Here is an 18,939-nt window from a genome sequence, read left to right as displayed (position 1 = left end):
CAACTGCGTGCTCGCACCAAAAGACCAACACCCACGGTATACTTCATGCCCGGAGCTGCGGCAACTCATAGAGGACATGAATCTCATTGATACATGGGAGAAGATACATGGCGACAGACGTGGATACACCTACGTCACGAGTCACTCTGCAAGTCGTCTCGATCGCATTTACGTAACACGTCGTCTCGAACCTGCGATCCTCGATGCGGAATTATGGCCTGTCGCCGTTTCAGATCACATAGCATATATATGCACGGTCTCTCTGAGTCGTCAACAAGCGTGGAGGAGTCGCAGTGTTTGGAAACTGAATACAGCACACCTCAGGGAACCTGAGTGCCTACGCTTAGTCGAACACACTTGGCACGTGTGTGAACGACGCCTCCCGACATATCCGACGACGTTGCAGTGGTGGCTGGAATGCGTTAAGCCTGCATTGCGCCGAGCGTTAATTGCATACGGAGAGAGCAGATGATGTGGAGACGATACACGACGGAATGTAAGTCAAGATGCTCCGCGAACTTTTTTGTACAAGCACCTTCACAGGAGCGTCGTGCCGGTATAAAACGAGCACAGGCCCAAATAATTTCCATAACGCGCCGCCGTCTGGAGGGTGTCACAATCCGTGCAAGGGCCTTTGAAGGAGTCCGTGGAGAACCACCGTCGATGTACCACGTTATCAGAGAAAAGCAACGTAGCCGCAGAACCTTAATACAGACGGTCGTACTGCCAGATGGTCGCCGCATGACAACGCAAAAAGATATTGCCAACGCCTTTGTGGAACACTACGGTCATCTCTATGAAGAAGCGGAACACGATCAGGCAGCCTTTCATGAGGTCCGACGAACGCTCTCCGCGTGTCTCGACGAGTCGGCCAACCTGGAGTTAACAGGTGAAATCACAGTTGGCGACGTAATGGAAGCGATTGATAAGGGAGCGTCGCACAAATCTCCGGGGCCCGACGGGTTTCAGTTAGAGTTCTATCGTACATTTAAAGATCTCATGATTCCACGATGGACTGCCATGTACTGCGAATTTATGTCTCCCAACGTGCCTCTTCCACCCTCCTTCGTGGAAGGAATGATCATCCCCATCCACAAACCATCTGGCGGCACAGGGATACAGGCCTATCGGCCACTGACCCTTCTTAATTGCGACTACAAGATCTACGCCAGGATACTTGCAGCACGCTTTAAACGCGTAATACGCCAAGTGATTTCGCTCGACCAAACCCAGCTAGGAGGAGATAGCAATATACAAACGGCACTCAGCGACTACCGCGATGTTATCGCACTGGCATCAACAGGTCGTCTCCGGGGTGTATTGGTATCGATAGACTTTGATCGCGCATTTGACAGGCTGAGTCATGCTCATCTCACGGACGTGATGACGAAAATGAAGTTTTCGGAAAGTTTTGTCACCGTCATCGTGAGACTACTCCACGGAGCCGCATCCAAAGTGCTCATCAATGGACGCTTGCTGGGGCCCATCACCATCTCACGATCGGTCAGACAAGGGTGCCCGCTGTCAACGATATTGTATGCCATCGCTGTCGAGCCACTGCTTTGCGGGCTCCGGAATCGACTCCAAGGAATGACGATAAGGTTTATATGCCGAACATACGCTGATGACCTAGTGTTTTTAGCACGGTCAGGCGACGAGGCAAGAGCGGCCTTGCATTGGATTAATTTGTATTGTATGGCTACGGGAAGTCGCCTGAACATGGCAAAGTCGAGAGCGATGAACATCGGGAGAGGACTCCCGACAGGAAGTGTAGCACCATTACAGCCGACCAACAAGATGAAATGCCTAGGACTTATCTTCACTACAGACATTCGACGCACGGCGGCACTGAGCTACAGACATCTTCTGCAAACAATTCGTGCGAGTGTTCGAAGTCACAGGTTAAGGGCACTGGATATGATACAACGGGTCACCTTTGCCAACACTTATCTAGCCTCTCGCATCCCCCACCTGGCGCAAGTTCTTCCTATGCCGGTGGTGTTAGCCCGCCGAATCCTGGCGGCACTAGGATATTTTGTGAGCACAGGTCTGCTTTTTAAGGTAGGATACGATACCCTCACCCTTCCTCGTAGTCGTGGAGGTCTTGGACTAATCCATGTACGCGACCGAGCTGTGGCTATTTATGTAACCACAATGACAAAGATGTGGAAATGACATCAGACAAGTCTGACGGGCACCTTGATAGACGAACTCGCTCCACCTTCTCGTTCGGCTCCGGTAGCGGTGGCTCACATCTCACCATCGCTTGCCCATATGCGAACCTTCTTTGTGGAACACAGTTATGTACATATGGAACTGCCGACTACCAGGACGGCAACGGCACGTGATATATATCACATCTTGACTCGACGACGGCCGAATAATGCCGTAGAGCGCCGCCAACCAACAGTTACGTGGTCAGTGGTATGGCGTACAGTGCACCACCCACACCTTGATACGGGAACGCGCGCACTGTGGTATCAGGTGGTAATTGGGAAATACGTGACTCGTTCCAGATTGCATACAATTCATATGACGGACGAGCCACTGTGTCCGCAGTGCAATGTTATAGACACTGTGGAGCATCGCCTGATATGTGGTCCTGCGGCGGACGGATGGTGTTTGGTCAAAAAAATGATCGCCTTCCTCCTTCGAGTGGGGCCGCAAACAATAGAACCACGCACACTACTTCTCCCAGATAGGACATATTATCCCCGAACGAAGACAAACGCAATGACTTGGATTCGGGGTTTGACTGTGCGTTATCTTTTTCCGAGACGGCAGTAAGAATGTGCTTGACTTTTGGGCCTTACTACAGGAACATCACTCACAGCTTATGAATCATCCGAGATATGGAACATATTACGCAAATTTTTTAGGGAGTGCCTTGCTTGATCCCCCACCCAGTTGGGGTGTCCCGGGTAGGAGAATGTAATTATTGTCTGTAAGTATCAGCACTAGAAAGGACCAGGATAGTGGAGAGGATCCACAAACACACGTGAAGACGTACCCGACTCAAACGCGAGGTATGACGGGATTAGCGAGGTACGCGCCTAAAAGAGGAGCGTAGACCGTTTTTGTTTTGTACTGACAGAAGCAGGATATTTTTTTCACTATTATGTAAAAAAAAAAAAAAAGTCCACTTATTTACGCTTCTCGGAAAAATTTTATTTTATAAAGTCATCGTCTTACATATTTAAAGAAAAAATGCTAGAAGCAGTTTATGTTTGTTATTGTTACACCATTTGAAACGTCCCCTTTTTAAAAATTTATATACGACTGTAGTTAAACTGACACAATATTTTTAGCGCAACGCAATCTGACTTTCAAAAATCCCTACAAAAAAAAAAAAAAATGCCCCTGACTAACATTAACCTATGCGTTTCACAAACCGCTTACCTCACAAAAATCTTGGTTACTCGAACTACTGCAATAGAGCTAGCGCCACTACTGCCAGCTAAATAAAAGATTCAAACTACGGAAGGCCCTAACTACTGATAGGCATAGTTAGCAAATGAAAGATTTTGATAGAGAACAAACAATATATTTACCTTAATAGTCATCAAAAGTCATAATATATATAGGAGTTCATAACATCCATTATTACAAATATCAAAACTCCGCCATTTCTTTATCCACATCCACCACTGCTGGCGGCTCACCTCCAACTGCGCAACGCTACGCGCTGTTCACATCCAGCTGCCACTGCCCAACACTACAATGGCAGACAACAATGCAAACTAGTCACAGACTGCACACAGCACAACCAGTGATTTTCATACAGTGCGCTACGTAACGTTGCCAGTAAGAAAACAGCAACAGCCTACTTACATAGCCCCCATGCTCCCCAACAAAAATTTTACAAATTGTTTTGGGCGGTGGCCAATAATGATTTGATAAAATTTTTCATAATTACAATAACAAAGATATCAAATGCACACACCTATTGATACATTGTTGGTCAAAAGCTAAAATTTTCTCACAGTCCATAAAGACAGTGCTGATCATTCATCACAGTAAAATTGCAGTGTTTTCTCAAAGTCTGAGCAGTAAAAGAAAATGCACACAGAAGTAGTGGATTTCCATGCAGTCTTGAAGAAGTAGTGTTGTCCTTCCAACTGAAAGACAGTGCTGACTCTTGACATGCAGACAGGTAATGGGCCACAACAGAGGAAACCCACAGCAGAGTCAGTCGAAGTTCTGAAGAATATTGGTAGGTAGGTCATCACAGAACAGACCCACTATAGTCTTGGTAGAGAGTATGGTATTGGTGGGCCACCAGAGGTGTAGACCCAGTGCCATCCTTGTAGAAATGATGGTATTGGTGAGTCGTCAAAGGTGTAGACCCACTGTAGTCCTTGTGGAGACGGCCAGCAACCATCTGTTGCGACTGTGCGGGTGCACAATCACCATCGAAGAGTCTTGCGGACAATATAGCAAGTCCATAACCACCACTTGTGCACTCACAAAGTTTTTGGAATTGTCCTTAAAACCAGCAATGCTGTGAACGAGTCCCTTGCTGAATTATTAACACACGTGCAAACACTATCAGTCCCTACTTCTCACATATTGTCCATATACTATGACCAACAGAAACGTGTGTAGTGAAATGTAACTTACAAGTTACTTAATTTGATGAACTGGTGTCAATTACAATTTTATAACATAAGAATACAATTACAAAGGTACAAAATACATCATTAAAGAACATAACAATACAGATAACCTTTGTGGTAATGCAGGCTTTACAAAAGAATAGAAATAAACATGACCATCAGTGGTACAAGAATTATGACATAAGTACATACATAAAAGATCAGAATAACTTTCGAGACATCAGCTTCACACATGAGCATTAAAACAAAACAGAATAAATAATGTCTAAACATCTTTACAAAGTGAATAACATATTATTAATGTCAATTATATTTGAGTATAACAGTATTCCTCATCATAGTGAATGTAGCTTAGTATTAGAAGAGAAAAAAATCCTATGAAACAGTACACAGAGACAGGAAGAAAACAAATACACAAGGGTACACAAACACATAGTGGGATAACACAAGGAAAGGACAGGGTTTGTTTTACTGCAGTATTTTGCAAACAAAACTTTCTTTACTTCTCGGAGATCTCCCTTCGTTCTTCATTATTTCCAAAAGTCCTATCTATACCTGCTTTCTGTACTTCTCTCGTATAGGCTCTCAGTGCATTTCTTCAAATTCATCGCAACTCATTCTCTTATAGGCTACCCCCTCTTAAGCTAACTTAAATCTACTGAGCTCAGATGCTAAACTAAGGGACGAGGCAATGCAGCAGTACAAAACAATTAACACAAACAGCAATGACAAAAAAAAAATGGAAAATTGCAAAGCAAGCTACAGTAAATCTAAATTACCAAGCAATGCAACATTACAACTAATATGAGCCAATGTGCAGCAACAAGAAAAATAAATCAGTAGTAGAATAAGCTTAACAGAGTAATACAAAGTGAAATTTAGTAGCACTATGCCTGGCAAACAGCAGAAGCAAATGCAATAAATTATATCTAAACATGACAAAGCTCAAGCAGAAAAATATTACAGTAAAGACAACAATGCTGATGAGGGAAAAGTCTATTCACATCTTAATATCTATGTCATTAAAGTGGTGCACCACAACTTATTCTACAAAATAAATTACCAAGTACTTGAAAAGAAAATTATGAGTGCAGTTCCTGTGAAGGTAAATGTCTTTTGTGCTCCCTCATTTTTTTTGAAAAAAATTATTATTTACTCGATCTGTAGACAGAAAAATTTATATTAGTACATCAATAAAATTTTATTTTAACCAAAGCTGCAGTGCTGCTAGAAACTAGATGTTAAACAAAATGAGCAATCTCTCAACTAGAAAGACAATGGACGTAAAATGTTTATCATTTCATTAGGCATTTTAGTAAATATCATAAATTAAGAGCTCCACAGTGTAATCATATGTTTTCAAGTTTGAGCGTGTCGTATTTGCGATGCTTTCTACAAAGGAATGTCAATAGCGAGGATAATGGCCTCCTTTTTTTTGAACCTAATGGCTTTCTTTTGTCAGACGTCTACCTCTCAGCTGGGCGCCCAAAACGCATTATGCCAAGGTCACTTACCTTTCTTGCTGAAATATTTACGACGGCAGTTTCCGCTACAGTGACAGTCTCATACAAAAATATTTCGCAGGTCAAGAATTTGGGCTACAAATCTGTAGAAACAAAATCCTATTGATATAACAGTGTCCAAAAAATTTTCGTCAGCATTGTAATACATTCACGCATTTACATACATTTCATAACTCTTAAAGTACAATTCTTGGTTTCCAACAACCTTTTTCACAAACCAGAGTCCCTAACCACTACTCATTATTCCTTACCTTATTCGTCGACACTTCTTCAATATTTCATCATAACAGATACGTAGCACATTCAAATAACTCGTATAGCATCAGCTTATTGATTATAAACATACCGCAACAGCATAATACACATAGTCATCGTAATAATAACATCATAACACCTCAGTCAACTCTCAAAATCGTCGTAGCTTCCTCCAATGATTTCAAAACCTAAAAAAAATTCTCTGCTCATGTCAAAAGTGTCATCTGCCTCAAACGTACTTTAAAAATCATGATCCCATACCAAATACATCATTCAAAGCTCTCATAGTATCACAATCGTTCCGAGAAAATATGAAGAGTTCACAAAGTACTGACAAAATACAATTTCATAAGTGTGAAGTTATCCAACTGTGTAATTACGTAAACATCTGTCACTGATGTAGTAAAGAAATGTTTGTTTCTCTGTTAAATAATCAGATAGCTGTGTAATTCTGTGTTAGAGAAATATGGTACCGATGTGTAAAGTTGTGTAAGCAAATACCATATTAGCTAGGGCTCCTTGTGCTTGCCAAGCATATGGTACACAAAGTAAGCATGTACCCCCTGAGGATTAATGTAATTATACCCTCAGGTGTTACAGATTACAGCAATGGAATGAAATGTATCACGGAAAACTTTCTTTGCAATTCAAAAATCTTTAAAAATAAATGTTGTAAGTACAAAATTAATCACTCAAATACGTGTAGTGTAGCGCTAAACTGTGCGTCTTGTTGTAAGATAATCTCTGTGGAAGTGTCGTAGTTATCGTCCTCCGAAAGCTAAGTTCTGCAGAAGTCAATGTACTTACCTCACGATAAACACAAGTGAAATGCTTTGCATATAGATATCTTAGTTATTATGCTTATTGACGTGATGGAGAAAGTACTGTACAGTAACGTATTGTTGTGCCACAAAAAAGGCTGTCTCATTGTTGCTATACCACAAAAGTTGCTACTAAAACATGTTTTACTTTCCAGAATAATGCAGAAAAACTGTGCAGATATAAAACAGAAACACTGAAAAAGCAACATTGTAAATTGTCACTCATTAGTAGCGTCGTGATAAAACCGTGTAGTTGTCACATAAACTAACCACTGTGTCGTCTGGTATCTCACAGAAAGTACTTTAAATCCAGAATGTACTTTCAAGTAAACCAAAATGATGCATTAAAATCTCATGAGCAGTACTGGTAAATGTTCTACGTATGTGAGCCTTATAGTCGTTATGTAATCGTGCAACCAACAAGCAAGAATGTACAAATAACAACCTTGTGTCGTTTGTTCACTATAACAATGCATTCATAATTTCTGTTGAAATATGTTCTCTTGGTTCTTGACTGGATATTTAACTTCAAACATTGTTGCATATTAACAGATTCTAAGTCTGACAAAGCATACTAGTAATGTAAAGTGAAAAGTTTTATGGCAAAGACAAAGTTAAAAAGCAGATTATCTTTCCATAAACGGTTTTACATGTGAAATGTGGTGTAAACCCTTACTCTTCCTAGTACGCAGAGGTTCAACTTGAACGGAATTATCATGCGGTATACGTCGGTGAGGAATGCTAAAATGTTTTTTAAGGTTAGCGTCAATGTTATTTTTCTCTGAGCCAGCCGGCGCACGCGGCTGCCTGCGGTGCGAGTCATTGTCTGTTCCTTTGTTGGCGCGCGTCGTTATTGGGATTAGAAGACCTAGCTTCTACAAATTCACGTTGTCGAGAGGGCCCTGCTCTGTTTGGATCCCACCAGTTCTGATGCAATTCAGGTCTGTCGTTACGATCATATCATGTGTCGTCATGTCGGTAGATTCCATAGTTTCTTTCTTGTCGGTCACGTGGTGGAGAATTTCTCCCTGAATCGTAACTGCGCGCTGGACCGTTGCGTCTAAAGTTATTCTGTCTCCCTTGATAATATTTGTTTTGGTTCCTATATTGTCTGTTTCTCTGATTGACTCTGTGATAGTCATTACCGTGGAGAGGTGATCTTTCCCTGTAGTTATTACTACTCTGCCAACGGTTGTCATACGGGTGGTGTCTGTTTTGGTCACGATTTGTGTTGTGAGAATAGCCTTGTCGCGTCCAGTTATTATTTCTTTCATCTTGGAATTGCGACGGATATGACCTGTAATTGTTGTGTTCCTGTTTCCGCTTTCCGCGATTGTCAGTGTCAATTTCTAATTCTTGTAAGAGTCCCTGAAGAGCTTCAATGTCGTCTTTGCAACGTCCTGCCAAAATAATATCTCGTAAATGTTCAGGCAATTTGATTAAGCAAATGCGGATGAGTTCTGAGGGGCTGTATGGGTTTGACAGGTACTGATTCTTGTGCAACATGTCTTCAAAATATTTCACAAGACTGGAAAATTCAGATTGTTCGAAATGTTTCATCATTATGATGCTACGTTTTACTCGGTCTTGTGTAGCTTGAGACCAATATGCCGAGAGGAAGGCATTATAAAATTCTCATTCGTTGTGACAATCGTGAATGACCGATCGCATTCTTACAGCTGGTTCATTCTCTAAATAGCCACACATAAATTCTAATCTGTGCTCTAATGACCAGTTGGGAGGAAAACAATGAGAGAATTGATGGAGCCACGCTTGTGGATGAATGTCGTTGCCAGAATTCTTAAACGTTTTGAATTTACGTGTAGTAATGAACAGCTTATAGTCAAAATCATCATGTCGGCGAGTCGCATGTCGGTCATTGTTACGTCGTGTCGGCGGTTCAATCTCAAAATTCGGTGCACATTGCCGATTTCTTTCATAACTTCCGAAATGCCCTGTGTTATTATTTTGTGGCTGTTCCGTATTTCTATGTCCCTCTTCCCGTATTGGGGCGCGAGTGTCCTCTGAAATACGTAATTCTTGTATTACCTGTGTCAGATGATCTTGTACTTCCCAGATTTCTCTTTTGTACTGTGTATTGATTTGTTTTTGATTTTGTTTGAATTTTCTAATTTGTTCGCACTCTTCTGTGTCATTAAAGACTACCAGTTTTGTGTCATTCAGATTATCATCTACCCTCGTAGATAAATTATTTAGCTGATCCGAAAGTTCAACTACTTTCTCTGATAATGAACTAATTTCCTCCATGTGTCTTTCTGAACCAATTTTCAGAGTATCTACTGTGTCCTTTAAGTTTTTCTGAGTTTTTGCAAGTTGCGTAACCAAATCGGTAGATGCAACTGAGTCAATTTTAGCTTGCAAGGTCTCATGATTTTCGTGAACAATAGTTTGCAGTTCTTTTATGGCTGCTTCGTGATTCTGTAATGCATTTTCATGCCGCGAAAAAATAGGTTGAAAATGCTCACAAATTTGTGTTTTTACGTCATTACAGACTTTTTGACATTTCGATTCAGTGTTATGTAACTCAGTAGTTAAATCGTCACGTGTTTGTTCAAGCGTGGTGTCTAACTTTTGAAGATTTTGTTCCATTGTGTCTAACGTTTTAAGATTTTGTTCCACTGTGTCTAACTGTTGCTGTGTTTGTCTCTGGTGTTGTTCCATTGTGTCTAACTTTTGAAGCTTTTGTCCCATTTGTTGCATTAATTGTAATAACAATGCACTGGTGTCTGAAACATGTTCCTCAGTGCTTTTCGGCAGTGAATTTGCACCGGCAACATTCACATTTTGACAAGCAGAAAATGTGTCTTGACTTATCTGAGAAAACGGTGAGGACCCATAGCCTGAATCTACAGTATTTGCGAGATTGTGTCCTGTCATTTCGGATTCCTGAGGCGAGCTGTTGCCGACCGATCGATCGATAATGCTTCCCTGTTCACTAATTGTTTCACTGTCTACGCCGTTATTTGCCGCCCGCTCCATTTCCCTATGCACATACTTACACATTCTCGAAAAAAAAAAAGAAGGTTGGTAGAGCACTTGCCCGCGAAAAGCAAAGGTCCTGAGTTCGAGTCTACGTCGGGCATACAGTTTTAATCTGCCATGAAGTTTCATATCAGCGCACACTCCGCTGCAGAGTGAAAATCTCATTCTATCAAACATATTGTCATACTTAGCTATGCTTGGAATATTTGACCGTGTACGGTGCAATTTGACGTGTTTGTTAATCGTGGATCGTGTTTGACATGTTTGCGAGAAATATTGATTAACAGAAAGTTTGACAAGATGGCGGACATTGTTTGTGTCGACGTTTCATCGCATATGTTTAGTGAAAAACTATTTTATTATGCTTTATCTCACTGTGTCGTGAGTTTCCGCTACTATGAAAACAACAGTCTAGTATAAAAACAAAATAGCAGTCACAGTTACCAAAATGGTAGAGGTACCACATCTTTCCCAGCCATACATTACGCATGAGGAGGTTACGAACAAGAACAATATTTTACGCATACAGTGACACACAAGTGGAGGGGAATGAAATAAAATAAATCGAAGTTCTCCGGTACTGCCAAGGTCGATGTGGGCTATATGTGCCCACATTACGGTGTTGTAATAAACTGTGATTAGAGGACCAAGTAGAACAGAATAAATTTTCGCATATTTGTGTCTTCTTTCTCAACGTTAGAGTGAAGTACAGCTAAACAAGTTGTTAAAGTCTTCACTGTCCACACGCAGGAAGTAGATGTAATCATCGGGTTCTGAGAGTAATATTTCCTTTAGCATACTTTCATGGGTAAATCTCTTGTCTTAAGCCCGAGTCTTGCTCTTTTTCTTCTTGTTCTTTAAACACAGAGCCAAAGTCGATGCTAGGACTGCTGTATCTGCATTTATGGGCGTTCTCGCTACTCTTAATTCCCAAAATACACTCGAATAAGAATGGCGTCTGTTTCAATTGAGGTTAAATTAACAAACAGTGTTTGAACGTGTACGGGCTTCGGTGGAAAAGCTGTAGCTGGATAAAAGCGATGTTGTCAGACACGTTTGATTGTTTGCGGGGGCGTTAAGGATACGTAGTTTAAATGCGTGCAAGTTGGCGCGCTGTGAGCACCGGCATGTGCATCTGTGTTGCAGACTCGCTGCAGGGTTGGTTGGTTGGTTTGGGGAAGGAGACCAGACAGCGTGGTCATCGGTCTCATCGGATTAGGGAAGGATTGGGAAGGAAGTCGGCCGTGCCCTTTCAGAGGAACAATCCCGGCATTTGCCTGGAGTGATTTAGGGAAATCACGGAAAACCCAAATCAGGATGGCCGGACGCGGGATTGAACCGTCGTCCTACCGAATGCGAGTCCAGTGTCTAACCACTGCGCCACCCCGCTCGGTCGCTGCAGGGAAGCAGCTGCTGTTCTTAAAGGTCAGTTCTGTAACGGACGCCAAGGGCCGGCGTACGAGACTTGATTACGTAGCGTGGTGAGGCGGAAGGCGGAAAGAGTGCAATACTGTTTGAATGACCAAGCGTCAACCGTGCGTACGACGTCGGCCCGACGAACGGCGGTCGCCTCAACGGGAGGATCCACCGCCGAAGTTGGAGGTGCCTAGTGACGCGCTAACGTGTCGGAATTACCGCACTACTTCTCTCCAGAATATTTAGAACTGGTATTGAAAACGCGACACACAAGGAGCACACTGATCCACACAGAACTACTTGGTAAGAACTCTAATATCAAACACGTCGTACAACTTTTCGCAGCAACAAATAGTGTGCTGCGAATTTGTAATTCACAGCACAGTTGTTTTCCCCTCCCTGCCTAATGGCGGTGACAGCGTGGTTCTTCTGTCTCTGCCGCCACTTGGGCTGCACTTACAGGCGATTTCAGTGGACACAACGCCACGCTGTGGTTAGCTGTTGTGGTGCAGTTCAGTTGTGGTCAGTCTAAAGAGCAGGGCAGAACCGACTTCATCAACAGAATCTGTGAGTCAGCCCATAGGCTGCGGCAGAAAAGTGATTCGTGCAGCAGAGGGGGGGGGGGGGGGGGGAGGCATGGCGCCACAGTGGACCTTTCATAGTACCAGTGTGGCTGACCAAAGTCGCTGCTGCCATTATGGGTAGGCAGAGGACGTGGGGCTGCTGTCACCATCAGATGAGGCAGTCGCAGTGGAGCAGTGGAGATGCAGTCCACCAGTAAAATTGAAAATATCCCGCAGGAGTCTCAACAGCGTCACCTGGCATCGTAACAGGCAGTGTGGAATCAGCGAGACAGTGAGGTTGCAGACAATCAACATCGTGAGTGACCTGCCGTTAACATGAGGCATCGTTTGGTTGGAGCAGCAGTCGGTGTCTGCCTCTGTACTGGCTCTGTACGTGCAGAGAATACGGCAGCTTGGAGCCAGGAAGCGCTCGCGCAAGAAAAATTTATGTTAAAATGAGTGCAACGCTGAGCATAACAGTGGCTCGTGCCATTCTGTTCCACTGTCATTTGAGCCTGTGGGGTCGTATGTTTTAAACTGATAAAGCATGGAGTTGGCACCACTGCACCTGCAATTTGAGGCCCGTGTAATGCAATGTATTTTGATGAAACACATTTAAAACATTTGGGACCTGAATACTGTAGAGCAGTGCATTATCTCAAGAAATCTATCGTATTGATAAGATTTTAGTGATTCAATGTGCTTTGATAATTGATGCACATTTGTTTATTGGGTCACTACATGTTGTGTATATCGTCTATCTTGTCTGTCCGTGTTTGCTTGAAGTGTTGGTCGTACTGGGTGACCTTTTCCTATCTTTTTGATTAATGTGTGTTGTTGTAGGTGCCCCTTTTGTTACATTAATTTCAGTGAGGCAATGTATTTATATCCGATGATATATGTATATTAGGTTACGATTGTCTGATTATGAATTCAGTGAGCTATCCTAAAGGCTTTATTAATATTGTGGGGCAAAAGCTTATTTTCCCGAAATTCTCGTTATTGTGTGAGATGTTAAGTCATTTGAAAACCCAAGCACGAGGTTCTGGTTTGTTTTTTATTATACGTGTGCCCTGCTAATCGAATGGTTCATGTTATCATAATATTAAACAGCATTTTGTTAAGGGTCTGCACTTGCACAACCCACAGACAAACCCCACTCCCACAGAAACATTGCGCTGCACTACCGTATTCTAATAAAATGATTTCCCAATCTATCTATCTATATCCGAATGCCGCTCTGCCGGGTCTGGGTGCTGACGAGTCCTCTCCATTTGGCTCGGTCCTCCCACCACTTTTCTTCCCCCACTTGCTGCCAGGTCACACCTCTCCTTTCCACAGATATTCTCATTCCATTTTTCCACCGTGTTCATGGGCGCCCTCTAGGTCTTTTTCCATCCATCTTTAGTTCTTCCATAATTTTGGGGAGTCTCTGCCCACGCATCCTCTTAACATGCCCGCACTATCTTAATCTCTTTTTTCAATTTCTTCTCACATCCTTTCTTGTTATTTGTAATATCTACATTCCTTACTCTGTCCATCTGTGTTTTCCCCTTAAATGCTCTGAGAAATTTCATTTCCCCTGCTTGCAGTCTGCTCCAGTCCCATTCTGTCATTGTCCTTGTTTCTCCTCCATTGCTGACAGTACGGAAATAATAACTCTTATACATAAGGAGTTTTGCTCTTTCTGAAACTTCCTTATTGCAAATCAGGTGTTTTACTGTTTGGCAGACATTTCCTTCCTCGCTCCTATTAATTTCGTTGGTTATTCTTCCATCACTAGATATTTCACTACCTAAATAAGTGAAACTGTCTACCACTTTGAGGGGTTCTCCATTCAAAGTAACATTTCCGTTGATCCCTTTGTCTCTCCCAAATACCATTACTTCACACTTATCTTTATTTCTTTTTAATCCATACCATTTCATTATTTCCTTCCACGCATCAAGTTGTAACTGTACATCTACCTCTTTATCACCATATCATCTGCTAAAATCATCTTTTTGCCTTTTTCCTTTACTATATCTTTAACTGCCTATTCATTCCCTCCATCACAACATTAAAAAGTGCAGGAGATAGAATACTTCCATGTTTAAGTCCTTGTCTTATTTCGAAGTACTCAGAGTTCCCCAATGGTGTTATAATTCTACATTTGTGTCCTCTGTACATTGTCTTTATTACATTAATGTATCCATCTTCTATATCTATCTTCTTCATTTCTTCCCAGAGTCTTTCCCTGTTAACTGAGTCATATGCCTTTTCTATATCTATAAAAACCATTATCATCCCCCAACAGAAAATCCTTTCTTGCGTTTGGCCTAGCAAGCCAGTAGGAAAGTCTTCATATGTTGCTTTCAAAACACAGATGATTTCACTCTCTCTCTTCTCAGCGATCACAGGCCCTGTAGACCACGCGCTGCATCAACTATCTGCTTCCACCGCCTTCTATCTCTCGCAGACTCTCCACCCTGCGGAAATTCCTAATGCTGCGATGTACTTCTCTATGTCATCTTTCCACCTTGTACGAGGTCGACACAATGGTCTTGTTGCCTGGAGAGTTCCTTCAAATGCTTTCTTGGTGATTCTGTTGTTTTCGATTTTGGACCCATGTCCAGACCATTGTAGTCTCCTACTTTTTAATTTCTGGATGATAGTGGGTTGCTTCATTAACTGATAAATTTCATTGTTCTTTCGACTTCTCCGTACGCCATTCTCCAACACAGGTCCCCAGATTTTTCTCATTCCTTTTCTTTCAAAAACATTCAGTTTTTTTCTTTCATTCATCTATACAATGGTCTCAGATTCGAACATAGTGAAGTAAAACTCCTGGCTTATGCAGATGATATAGTGTTGCTGAGTGAAACTGAAGAAGAAACTGAAGAAGAACTGAAGAAGAACTGAAAGACATGTACCGATCTCTCAGGCACAGTGCCAGCAAAATCGGGCTTTTGATTAACCAAGAGAAAACTGAATATATGGAACTAGGTCGAGTCATAAACGCAAATCCTTACTTTGAAATTGACCAACATTCCGAATTCAGAAAAGTTCTCCAGTTTAAATACCTTGGATTACGTTTCAACAGTAAAAATATCATAACAATGCATATAAATAAAGGAATAACCTCAGGGTCAAGATATCTGTACTCACTAGTCAACCCACTCAAAAGTAAAGCTTTGTCAATCACCACAAAGTTGAAGATATACAACACTATTATCTGCCCCATAGTACTGTACGGCTCAGAAAGCTGGACGCTTACAAACATGGTTTCACAATACATAATATTAATCAAAAGCTGACATGACTCCAAATTCCATTCGACAGGAAGCGACGTGGCTCGCATTTACTAAAACGTGAGAGGTTTGATCCATTTCCAATTCGAATCTGTGCCTCTTGCTTTGTTTTTCATCAATAAGACACAAAAATCGTGACTACAGTTTAGAAGAGCAGGCGATCTCTTACGCGAGAGACCCTTTCAGTACTCTGACGCAGTGATCGGTCAAGAAATATTACGGTACCCCTTTTAACTTCCGTAGAGTTAAATGTTTACTTAGTTTGTCAAGTTAGTGTTCACATGTGTGTTTGCGAACACAGTATATTGTCGTACAAGGGTCCTGATATTGACTCAAACGTCGAAAGCGGTATAAACGCAAAACAAAATTATTGTGGGCATTAACTGGTGTAACCTTTGTCGTCACTGTTTACAGTTGTGTAACACAATCAGAGATGGGATTTGCGCCTTAGGGTACGCCTTGTGTTTCTGTGGCTCCAGGAGGATCCGGCGGCGCAGCAGCAGCGACAGCGGGAGCGGCACGGCGATGCTGGGTCCAGGAACTGTGTCTGGTGGGGGCGGAGAGTCCGCGGGGGGCAGTGGAGGCGGTGGAGGCGGCGGTGGCGGCGGAGACAAGTCTCCGTCGCCCACGTACGAGGACAACGGCGGCGGCGCTGCAGCCTCCGGGGGCGGCGCTTCTTGTGGAACTGGGGGCGGCAGCGGCCGGCCCAAGCTCATCTCGCGCATGGGCAAGCGCAACATCAAGTCCCAGGTAGGCGGCTGTTAGCTCCAGCTGTTCTCCGCCTCACCTGTTGATGAGTCAGGAACTAGTGTAATGGTACTCGCATAGCTGTTCGTACTGAATTAGCACTGGAAGTATAATATTTACAGAATGAGTTTTCTCTCTGTCGAAGAGTATGCGATGATTTGAAGCTTTCTGGCAGATTAAAACTGTCTGCTGCACCCAGACTCGAACACAGAACTTACGCCGTTCACGGGCAATTGCTTCAACGACCTAGCTATCCTCAAAAACTCTGCTGTAATTCTAAATGTGTTCCATAAATAATCGCCTAGGCTGTTTCTAAACCATTTTTCCGTAACATTCTTTCTTCCAAGAATGCTAATCCCGAAATGTACCCAGGAGAACTTATGAGAAGTTTGATAAGTTTAGAGAGATACTCTGGGGAAATTAAAGCCGTTAGAACCAGTCGGGAGTCGTGGCTGCATAGCTCAGATCGTATAGCATTTGCCAGTGAAAGGCAAAGGTTACAGATTGAATCCCATTCCGGCATACAGTTTAAATCTTCCATAGAGTTTGAAATGTAACATTGCCAAGCTGAAGGCAACCAGCATTGTGGGTGCTTTACGTGAGTTTGACGGTATGATGTAATTATGGTAGAGTATGCACGAAATATCTTGTCCCGTACTCATAGGGCGCACAAAATACCTTGGGCCGTACCAACACAGTTAGCACGGGGGGGGGGGGGGGGGGGAGAGAATACAATGATATTGGTGGAAGTTCAGCTGCTGAGGCCCTCATGTGATATAGGGGAAGTGAATTTCAACATCTCGGCGAAAGGCTCCTCATACGTAGAATTTCTAACCTACAGCTATCGAGTCTGAAAACGATCGTATAAACACACGTCATGCCAGTAAGGGCAATAATGCAATAAGTCAGTAGTCTCTAACCGAATAAGGAAGTCAGTGCAAAACAACTGAGGTGGCTGCTTCAAACAAATTAAACGCACGGTTCAGCAGGCGCAAGGATACAAGGTAGCCACCCGCTTGGGACCAAAAATTTTGGGAATTTGTGATAAGATCTTATGGGACCAAACTCGTGAGGTCATCGGTCCCTAAGCTTACACACTACTTAATCTAACTTAAACTGACTTACTGACTTACGCTAAGGACAACACACACACACCCATGCCCGAGGGAGGACTAGAACCTCCGACGGGGGGAACCGCACGGACCGTGACGAGACGGACAGATCGCGCGGCTACCCCGCGCGGTTCGTAACAAAGGGTTGTACTCATGCAGCACTATGAACGTTATGTCGCGCGAACTGGCGCCCAGGGCTAACACTGGTGTCCTTCGCCTTTTGCCAACACTGCCCGTTTTTTAGTTTAGCCCTCGAGCGGGGACGCCTATGTAGACGGCGCATCAACCACAAATAACATTGTTTCGTACCGTTCCATTGTAGTTTTACAATTGTGAGCCCACTTCTGATTCTTCATTAGAGCTTCAGCTAACACAGTAATAAGCTGTGTTATTATACGTCCAAATGAGCAGCAATTAAATAAACAGCGAGCCAGGCGAGAAAAAAATTACGATCAGTGCTAGAAAATGACCCAGACTGCGAGCTGACAGCACAGTCCCCCGATGAAGCAGCTTCCTACGAGATTATTAGTGATGAAATACATTTTTGGTGGGGATCTGATGCACCTGAACTGTTTAATGCCCCGAGTGGGTCATAACTGTGTGGTAACGCTTGTACGCCGCAACAGAAGGAAGTTTATTGGCTTGGCTCTGAGCACTATGCGACTCAACTGCTGAGGTCATTAGTCGCCTAGAACTTAGAACTAATTAAACCTAACTAACCTAAGGACAGCACACAACACCCAGCCATCACGAGGCAGAGAAAATCCCTGACCCCGCCGGGAATCGAACCCGGGAACCCGGGCGTGGGAAGCGAGAACGCTACCGCACGACCACGAGATGCGGGCAGGAAGTTTATTTTATTATTGTGTAATTAAAGAGTGATTTGGCTCATATAATATAGATTTATTTTATGGTTGCTTAATTAAACTAAGGTTAAATTGTGATTTTGCTCGTATATGTTTACGTCGGTCGGATGAAGACAGCTGTTCTTTGCATGTGCATAAAGCACGCCGCGCGCCCTTTCGTGTCACGAAAATCCGTGCGCCCGATGAAGAGTTAGGCTGCATCGGCGCTTATGGTGTTTATTCATTTCTTGAGTACAACATCACTTTACATTGGAGTAAAAGTTGTACGCTTCATTATTTCTTTTTCGTATACGATTCAAGACAAGGCACAGAACACTATCCCAGGTCGTATTACTTGCGACAATAGCTGAATTCCGTTTTCAGTCTTTCTTTTCCAATCACTTCAAAGCTTAACAAAAACACAAGTGCAAAATAAAACTGAAGTCCTGTTGGATCATTCTGCGTAACTAGAGTGATTCAATCTGGTATCTGGAAAGAAGAAACAACAGTGTCTCCACAAGGAAAAAGGTAGGACATAGAACTGTTGTTCAACACATTTTAATTAGAGCCTCCTCTTGATTCCCTCTCATACATCTCAGCCTCCTTCTCATTTTAGTGTCGCCTAGTCCTTTTCATTATTCTTTATTCCTTCTTCTTCTCCTTTTTCTTGTTCGTCCTTTTACATTTCCCTTTTCTCATTTTTTGCCTCTCACAAGTACGCGGTGTACATTGCACCCGTACCTGCTCC

The 18,939-nt window shown here is 42.8% G+C and overlaps 1 protein-coding gene across 1 annotated transcript in view; it reads left to right on the top strand.

Annotated features, from left to right (window-relative positions):
- Positions 1 to 18,939, top strand: part of LOC124606375 (probable G-protein coupled receptor No9) — a 214,184-nt gene that overhangs the window by 44,297 nt on the left and 150,948 nt on the right. The window contains exon 3 of the mRNA XM_047138358.1: positions 16,071 to 16,237. Within this exon, the coding sequence (XP_046994314.1) occupies positions 16,071 to 16,237 (167 nt within the window). The remainder of the gene's footprint in view (positions 1 to 16,070; positions 16,238 to 18,939) is intronic.

The sequence above is a fragment of the Schistocerca americana genome, chromosome 3, assembly GCF_021461395.2.
Source record: "Schistocerca americana isolate TAMUIC-IGC-003095 chromosome 3, iqSchAmer2.1, whole genome shotgun sequence".
Lineage (NCBI taxonomy): Eukaryota > Metazoa > Arthropoda > Insecta > Orthoptera > Acrididae > Schistocerca > Schistocerca americana.
This window is presented reverse-complemented; position numbering and strand designations above follow the sequence as displayed.